At 31.1% G+C, this 9673-nt stretch overlaps 1 protein-coding gene and 1 long non-coding RNA gene across 2 annotated transcripts; both read right to left on the bottom strand.

Annotated features, from left to right (window-relative positions):
- Positions 1–47: 47 nt before the first annotated feature.
- LOC106644854 (tudor domain-containing protein 7-like) lies at positions 48–4436 on the bottom strand. The gene is made up of 11 exons (XM_089594269.1): positions 4080–4436; positions 3563–3639; positions 3092–3379; positions 2867–3007; positions 2023–2502; positions 1608–1949; positions 1210–1532; positions 948–1137; positions 731–852; positions 503–654; positions 48–419 (listed from the first exon to the last, which is right to left on the bottom strand). Exons 2-11 carry the CDS (start codon positions 3587–3589, stop codon positions 193–195), a joined length of 2292 nt encoding a protein of 763 aa, XP_089450395.1. The 5' UTR covers positions 3590–3639; positions 4080–4436; the 3' UTR covers positions 48–192.
- A 3079-nt stretch (positions 4437–7515) lies between these two features.
- Positions 7516–9592, bottom strand: LOC149374242 (uncharacterized). The gene is made up of 2 exons (XR_016293177.1): positions 8693–9592; positions 7516–8405 (listed from the first exon to the last, which is right to left on the bottom strand). It is a non-coding gene; the product is annotated as an uncharacterized LOC149374242 (long non-coding RNA).
- Positions 9593–9673: the final 81 nt, after the last annotated feature.

Raw genomic sequence — 9673 nt, 5'->3', positions numbered from 1 at the left:
AGAGATTTGTTGAATAAAAAACTTTTTTATAAGTTACAAGAGCTTAGTACATTTTTCAAAAATGTGGGTGGTTTAATAAATATTACATTTAACATATCAGTAGATTTTAAAAACAGTTTTCTAAAAATGATGTATTACTACATTTCTAATGAGGAATCACGCATTATAAAATAACAAATCACAGTATTTTTTTTAAAACGACGACAATCTACAATGATCTTCTTCAACTAAAACATTTGTAATATATACATCATCATCTGTACTCGTATCTATAAGCTCAACTTCATAGATATAATCAATGTGTGAAGTTTTCGGTTTTTTAATTCCTTTAACGGAGCATACAAAACTTTTTGCTTGAGTTAAATTTTTAAATCTTATACAAGCATTGCTAGACCAGTTTTCACCTTTAGGTTTGACACCTAAAAAATATATATATTAAGTGAATAAATTTTTTAATTTCATGTATCAAGAACAAAGTAGGTCATTCTGAAAAAATGTTTACCATATAACTCGCACCATACTGCTTGGTATGGAACCGTGTAAAAACGGTTGTGTAAAACTTTGAGTTTGTTTATACAAACTGCCTTGTACTCGCCATAATCACAGTAATAGACAAATACTGAGTTTTTGTCGCATTTTTTCAACAGGAATACACTAGAAAAGAATTTTGTCTTATGAAATGCATGTTTCAGTAAATAAGTCTAACTTTCTCAACTGTTGTAACGCTTACCGATACCACTGTTCATCAGAATCGCCTTTTATAGCATACATTTGTCCGACTTGTACAATCTCATATGTAAGTTTTGGACTCTCGTAAATCTCCATTACTTTTGCCATTTTGTTGACCATATCCTTAATAATATATATAAAAAAAAAAATTAGAAAATAAAAAATAAATATTCAATAAAAAAATTAAAATCAAATAATCATGTGGTTCGATTGCTTACTTTAAACTCTCCATTTCTGTAAGATAAAATATGAATAACAAAATGAGAAGGATCGTAAGACAAGACTACATGAGAGTCAAAAAAAGTTGTGTCCGGTATTTTAGGCGAATTCAGCACTTTTTTAATAGAAAGCGTAGACATTTGATGGTAACTCTCAATTGCGGTACCTTCCAGATCAATTTTTGTAAGTCTAGTTGAAAATTTTAGTACGTTACAAAATGTGTACGTTTTACGGAAAGCGTAAATAACAAATTTGACTTACACTTTTCTCATTTCCTCGAATACATAATCTTTATTTACATCTTGATTATTATTAGCACTTTTTGATTTACTCAATTCATTTTTAGGTATATTCTGATGTAATGTCTGTGGAGGTTTTTGTTCATCATTATGTCTGATCTGATCATTTATTGATAACAACGAGTCGTTTTCTTTTTGAAACAATTGTACAGAGACAACTCTATCAGAAATATCTTTAAATTTCACAAATAAAACTTCTTGTCCAGTTTCAAATTTTTTCAAGTAATTAACTTGTTGTTTTTCGAGAATCTGGCCTTCCAAACCATCAAGATCAACTTTTATAGCCTAAAAAATAAAAAAATTGCATATTAATCAAAAATCTACTTTTTATTCGAATAAATAATAGAACATTTAACCTACTTGAGGTGGATACATTGCTAAAACTTCACAAATTTTTTCGAGTAAAATAAAATCGTCACGATTTACGGTGACTCGACATCCAACATCGATTAAATCAACATCCACTTGATTCACATCAACGAACCTAATGACGCGAGCTCGATACCATTCCTCTTTTTGTTGAACAAAATACAGATGGAGACCACTTAATTTAACAACAGTATGCGTCTTGTAATTTTCGTGATTTATCGTGTCAACTGCCTTTTTCATCAGTTTATTGAAATAATGTAACGAATTCGTTTTTACTTTTAAATAAATCACCTTATTTGAAACATATGCTACTTTACATGGAATCACTTTATTCTTGAAGAGGAAAATCGATTTTTAAACTCAATATAAGTCATTATACATAAAAAAAATAGTTTTAACGACCTACCAGCTCAATAAAATCTATGGGGAGTAAAAATTTTTCTATTATTTCTTCCATTAAAAAACTATTCAAGTTAATTTCATCGTCTTCATTTTGTAGATACAATGAACAGTATAAAGTATCTTGATAATACCTGTTAACTTTTACATATGCAGGTTTGTCGAGCAAACGACTTTCCAAAATTTTTTTAACGTCTTTTAAATCTTCAAATATTTCTAAACTTTCCAATGATAATTTGATTGCTTGAGCAGGTAGATTACAAAATTCGTGTGGTAGCTTGCGCAGTTTTTTTTTTGGAAATGCATCTGTATCACCACGATCGATGAAAAACACTGTTGCGTGATATTTACCAACTTTTAGGCATCTGACTCTATGCCAGGAACCATCAAGCAGAGCATAGACACCACCCACAACAATCTCTTCAAAAATGAAATCACCAACTGCAAAGTATTCCTTCATACTTTCCGCCAATTTCTCAACTTCTTCCTGGAAATCAAAATTGAATAAGTAGCTGTGGTGAATACATTTTGGAAAACTAATACTTTCAAAGAATAAGTCTTTAACTGATAAATATTTACTTTTAACACAAAAGAGATGAAATACGTTTAAATTTTTAAGTTCAAAATTCGTAGCATTTTATGTTACATCATTTCAGATGCGTGAATTTTAGACTTAGAATGAATTGGGAACAGTTTACCATCAGCATAAACTTATCAGTGTAAATGTGTACAGCCAACTAAGCTGAACAAAAAATGAATGTACACAATGACATTTTCAAGTTTACCTAAACTCAGTTGTCTAAATACGATTCAATGAGATACAATCCATATTTTTTAATAAATTGACTTACAAAATGGCGTGTATCCAAAATAATGCCCCAGAGCTCAGCAACTGATTTGCAACTGTATATAGTTATCCAGAACTCTTTTTCTAGTTTTTCATAATCTAGTTTCTGCACTACACTAGATGGCAAATCGAGGTCATTTTTAATCTGTAATGATTAAGTATACACATAGAAAACGATAAATAAAAAATACAAAAAAAAGGAAAAAAGTGGGGTATTCGCTATTTTTACTTTGTTTTCAGGCAAAACTTGATTTAGTTTCACTGTGAATTGCAACGTTTTCATCAAATCTGGGGATAGTTCTTCGTCAAACTCTTTTTTGTAAATGGAGGGCAATAGCTTTTGAAACTGCACTTGTAAAAAAATATTAGCCAGTTTTGCAACCTTATGCTCAACGTTACCAGAAGTTGCTTCTTCCATTCCATTAAGTACTGAGGATGAGGTACATAAATTTTCCACTTTTTCACATCTTCTGTGCGGAGGAACATACAGTTCTATAAGATTTTTCTTAACCCTTTTCTGAAATATTGACGATAAACTATATGAATGCAATATTATTATTTCCACACACTTTGTAACAAAAAATTCGTATTTTTATTCAAGAAAAAAAAAGTCACTTTTTGTTAAGTAAGCATATATTATTATTATTAATTCTTATGCATGCAACAGTAACTTGTTACAATTGGAAAAATTTAGATTTACCCCATTCATTCGACTTCTTTTTTCCATTTTCAGGAATCACGTCCTTTCTTCAGTCCTGCAGCGTACTACCTAAATTACTGAATACATACAAAATTACAACTTAAAAGTCACTGTATTATAATAAAACAAATTATTCAGTCTTAATTCAAATAATACGGTGCATTTGCGTTACTTCAACGTATTGAACACTTTTTTCTCAAAAATGTTTACAACGCAAAAATTTTCAAGAGTTTCAACCATCCGAATCCTACAAATTTCGAAATCTATTGTTGTTATAAGTAGGTACATCAGATCTAAACTATTCTCAATGTCGATTATCGTAATTGAATGTTTAATGTTTCAATCCCCAAAAGAAAAGCACGTGGTGCCACGCGACTCTTGTTTTTCTGGTTTCTTTTCGCAATAAGTGGATGTTTATCCAGCAATCCCGCTTAAATTAGAAAAATCATCTCCTGGTATACTACTACATCTTTAGTATCTACAATCGTAAGAAAAATGCAAACAAATACTTTCTCACCTTTTACGTCTCACTGATACCCATTAACATTATTGTCGATTGATTTTTCATAAAGACTTGGTCTGGCTGGCCTTGTGGGGGGGACCAGCATTCACAAAACAAAGTAATGAATGTCGTTAGATTTTGGATGGAAAAATACCACTAACCACTACTCAGTGGACGTTAGGAAATGTCTTTTTCGTATGTGCCCGACACGACGAAAACTGAAGTTTACGAAAATCTAACGTCTCTCAACTTGTTTACCTCTCTCAACTTTTAAATACTCTTTTAATGGGTAAATAAGTGTTTACGTATTTTATCACGTAGGTATACTTAACGTGTGCGGCCGCTAGCCGCCGCCGTTCCGTAGATGCACCTAATGGAAGAGGATGAACACAAAACACAAATAAGTAGGGGTAAATGACCCAATCACTGCGCACTGAAATTTTTGATTGTACTAAATTTCTCATTTCTCAATGTTTTTCGATGTAAATTGAACCAGTTTTACTTAATCTTAATCTGCAGCATCTCGTGCGATTAAAACGACAAACATTTTTCTGTTAAGTAACTTTTTTTTTTTTTTTAAATAATTGTGTTAGTGCTGATATCACTTGCTGGTATTACTGCGCACGGTTATAAAATTAGCACCAGTCGCTGCGCCCCCAATTACTGCGCGGGTATCTCCCATAGGTTTTCATGCTGAAGCCCTAGGCCCAATAATTGCTGCGCACCAATCACTACGCACGACTACAAAGTTTTTAGATTCGTTTAGAGTCACTCAGTTAAACAATTATAAATGTCATGATGTAAAGTATGATTCTGGATTGAACGTTATTAATGTCCGTACGTGTTACAATATCCAAGCACCCAAATTTTTCAGTCTGTTTTTCTAATTTTCAGTTACCGTCGAGTGCGCAGTAATTGGTGCCTGCACAGTAATTGGGTCATTTACCCCTAGGTACATTTCAAGTGTCTGAGGTATCTCGAATTTCCAACTTAAATAACAAATTCAATCTTTGAATTACTCTTTTTGTTGAGAGCTACTACTTAACTGCAAAATGTTATTCGTGCGGAAGCGTTTTAACAAACAACAAAGTCCCTTTTCTGATGGGTGAGTTGTGTTACAACGGCGTGAAAGTGGCAACACTATCGTCACTATAGATTATATACTAAGAACCATTAGATAAGGTAAGTTCCGTTTGGGGACCGAGAATCCGAGATTGCTTCTTGTCTCCAGATCATGTTAGACATATGTTATAAATTTATTTATATTTATAAATAATATAAGGTTAAATGACTGCTGACACAGGTGTATTTAAACATATGCATAAATTTTTTCAAAACAGGGGCTCGTTTAAAAGTGTAGGATTTACTATTAAGTAGGTATAGAAAAAACAGATGATGACCTCACTGTGATCATGCGATGCGAACCATGACCGGCCTGGTCGTAACGGGGTTGCCGTATAATTTAGTATGGCGACCGCATAACCTCTCTTTTCCGGTCTACTCCGGCAGCCGAAATCTCGAATCACGAACAAACCTTTTGATCCCAACGTTTTAAGAAATACAATCCAAACAATGATGTTAACCAGATAAATTTTGTAGGTACATACCTATGCTTGCACCTTGCATATTGGAAAATTTCATTCTACATAATTCAATTTTTATCTCACAATTTTTTAAAAACTACATTAGGTAATTATTATACACACTATACCTTGATCTTCCAACCAATGGGTACTTATGCTTAGAATAGAATAAAACTTCTTTTTTTTTTCAGTTTTTTATTAAACACTGCACTTCCGTGTTACATAACAACAAATTACCGCACATAAATATATGTATATATTAAAATTAAATTTTTTTTCAACAGCTCTAAAAAAATGTATATACGTAAATTTACATCGCAGTATACATCCATATATTCATCTGTACGCGCTTATCGTGCGTGTATGTACAATATTTTTGCATGATGCCGTGGGATGCTACAATTCTTACAAATTTCATAATCCGCTTATCACATCTTCTACATCGATATATCATTACGTATGAGCGAAATTGCAAAAAATAAAATAAAATCACGCTCTTTACAATATTTCCCCTATTTTTTAATTTTTGAGTTATTTAAATTTTTTTAATATTTCAAGTACAATTTTTTAACACGCTCTTTCGTATCGTAAAGTGTATTTTACAATCTTCCTTTGTACTTACGAAAACATACACTCAATGACACTCTCCTCTTTATAGTATATTTTCATACCAATTTTTTTTTTTTTTTTTTTTTAACAGTTGTTAGACAAATTAATTTAATTGAAATGTTATCCACCGCAATTTTTTCATCTCTTTATTTTTCTTCCGAATGAAAAAACATTACTGTCAATTTAATTTTCTTTTTTTAACGCGCACTAGTGTTTGCTGATTTTTTACTGCACATCGATCTCATCCATCAATAAAAAAAAAAAAAAAAAAAAAAAAATTATAACTTTAAACTATTTTTAATCAAATAAAATAGTAAGCACAGAAAAAATTGTGAAAGTATGCAAATACGACATTTAAACAACAATGCAATCGTCAAGCAAATACAATTTATTATACTTACCATCGAAAAGCTGAGAGCAACGTTAGCATGTGTACTATTTTAAAATACGTAGAAGTAATTAATTAAGTGGTCCCGGAATAACGTATCTCTTATAGCGCTACAATTATTTCTATGGATATTTCGGTTATTTTATCTCCTAGGGAAGGTAATAGTAATATTTTTAATTAATAAAGCGCATGAGTTGAATTTTAAACGGACAATAAATTAAGCAAATGAATCAAGTTGATATTACATTAAAAAATTACATTTATTTTTTCCGGATGAACATTAATTCGATATTACTTTTCATTGGTATTATTTTTTTTTACTGTTTTAGAATGAGATATTAAAAAATCGAGAAAAAAAGCTCAAAATGGCGCGTCGTCGGTGCTTACCTTCCCTAGTTGATCAAGTTCGAGTTTCGAGTTTGATTCTTTTTTTCGAGTGAAAAAAATTTCGAGGATTTAGTATTGTCAGCCTGGCAATCATTACGAGCTATCTTTTATTGAACAAAAAGAGGTAAAATTTGATGCTTGTTATTGTCTTTAGCTTTTTTTTTTCTAAATCAAAACTTTCAAAATTATTTTTTCTTGAAAAATGGCTTTACGACTGAAAAAAAATGGACGTTTTTACAGAAGCATTTATACAAAATAGATTGATTTAAATAACTATGGCAAATATACAATCATCGAGATAAATCTAACATTTCGCTTATTTTTCTAAATACATAAAATAAATAAATTTGTAATGGGAACTGGCAACTTGAAGCTTATGGGAACAGTTTAATACTGATCACCTTAAAAAATCATTGATTTTCATTTTACTTCAACGTACAGGTAACAACGCAAAAATAACAAAAAATATCGATTTTTATGTAAAAAAAAAAAAAAAACGCTCAACTCTATTCGCCTTAATCATAGCGATCACCATCACTCTTAAGTTGATAATATGATAGTACGCACAGAATTTTACGACAAAAAAATGTGCACTGTAAGTAAGTATACACACAAAAAATCTAAAAATAGAAGAAAACAATAATAAAAAGGAAAAAAAAAATGTTTTCCATCGTGAATATGAAAAGTTGCTTTCTGTAATGCCGCAATGGTAATAAAATCGGGTCACCATAGGAATTGAATGCGCATAAATTCATAAAACTGATGTTTGTTGAATCGATGTTTTGAAACTGCTCAAAAAGTTAACAATATTTCTCTCACGGTTACTTAAAGTATATTATTATTTAAAGGTCAATTTAGAGAAATTCCGTGCGGCTAATTAGCAATAGGTACGGAAAATCGTCCTGAATTCATAGGTCAGGGAAATACTAAATTATATGGATAATTTGTTATCAATTATGCAATGATTTCATTTTTAGATTTACTTCATGTATCTGTAAAAACGCAGTTGTGTGCCGTTTTCTCGTATAGGGACTGGAAGAAACAATCGGAGGATCAACTGCGTCTTACCTACACCGAAGGGAAAGACAAAAAAAAAAGGTTGAAGCGTGATAAGTCATGAAACCTGCACCCTGTAAATTACCATCGTCCCCGTCGAGCTGCCACAATCGTTACGACGGGTACAACAGAGGCGAGTGATCGTCTTCGAAATTCTTTGAAAGTATGATTAATTAAAATTATGCGTTATTTCGGATTAAAAATAAAAACTGTCGTTCATCGCGTAGATAATCGGGCGAAAGTTAAAGCCAACCAGCAGCACGGGGTGAGAGCAAGGCTTTTCGACACGATATCAATTTATCTCATGTCTTGGTATGGCTGTGGAGAAATATAATAATTAAACAAATTAATAATTAAGCCAAAGCGTGGTTGACAATTTTAGAGTAAAGTAACATGCTGATTTGGTGCTCTTTGGTGGAAAATTGAATAGGAATTACGAGGATATTTTTACGTGATGACTAAAAAAAATGTATAAATAAATAAAATTCCAAAAAATTGTGTACTAAAAAAAAAAAAAAAGAAATCAATTGTACCTAAACAATACAACAACTAAGTAGAAACTAGACAAACTTGATAACTATATGTAATTACGAATTGAGACGTACAGCGCAGTGAATGCCTCCCTTGAAGTCTCATGCAGAAGCGTTTGGATATCGCTCTAGAGTTGTAAAAAAATATATAAAACAACTAATTTAAGTACTGCGTGCATAGGTTAAAAAATATGTGTCATCGCTTTGTCGATTGGTTAACGGTGGTAAATGTGATATTATTATCAAAGAGAAAAACATTGCAAAAGATTATGCTTAATGCTCGTTTTAATAAGTACTTTAAAAATTCAATTTTTTTTTTAATTTTTGGCGCTCTGCAGCCGTCATGATTGTACTTATTATTCCTATCGACAAACATCACACATAATTTTAGTAAATTTTTGTCAAGACATGCTGATTAGATTAGGTGCACTTTAGCTATAGCTACTGCAAATCAAATGGAATGTAAAACCTTAAAATTATTTTTTAAATAAACGACAGAAACATTCATATAACGGAAAAATTATTGTTTTCTTAAACAAGACCTGTGAAAAATGTGTTATCTCTTCTAAGAAGACTAGAAGAAAACAACATGTAATTGTAATGTCTGGCGTAAATTACAATTTGAATTCGAACAGCAACACGAATATATAGCAACACTCACACGCACGTATGTTATTTATTTACACTTATTACATTATTCATCACAGATTGAATCGTTGAACACGAATACATGAAAGTACGTACTTTTTTCTTCTGTTTCGATAGTGTATTTTCTTTCTCTCATTTTTTTTTTTTTTTTTTACGTACTATATATATGCACAACGACTATTCACTTTTTTGGCATTATTTGTGGTAGATTGATACACTTTGGATCGTTTTTCAAAATCTACTTTCAATTTCTTTCAACATATCTGAGTGGAGAAAAAGTTGTTTGACAACATGATTTTTTCGGCTCAAAATTATGAAAAGTTTCAAATTTACAGTACGAATATACAGTAAAAACAGAAAAATATTTATGGAAAGATTACCTAAAAATCATTAAATTACATTGCACGC

This window comes from Copidosoma floridanum, unplaced genomic scaffold, assembly GCF_036245765.1.
Source record: "Copidosoma floridanum isolate Cflo_tuat_1 unplaced genomic scaffold, Cflo_Japanese_pri ptg000021l, whole genome shotgun sequence".
Classification (NCBI taxonomy): Eukaryota; Metazoa; Arthropoda; class Insecta; order Hymenoptera; family Encyrtidae; genus Copidosoma; species Copidosoma floridanum.
This window is presented reverse-complemented; position numbering and strand designations above follow the sequence as displayed.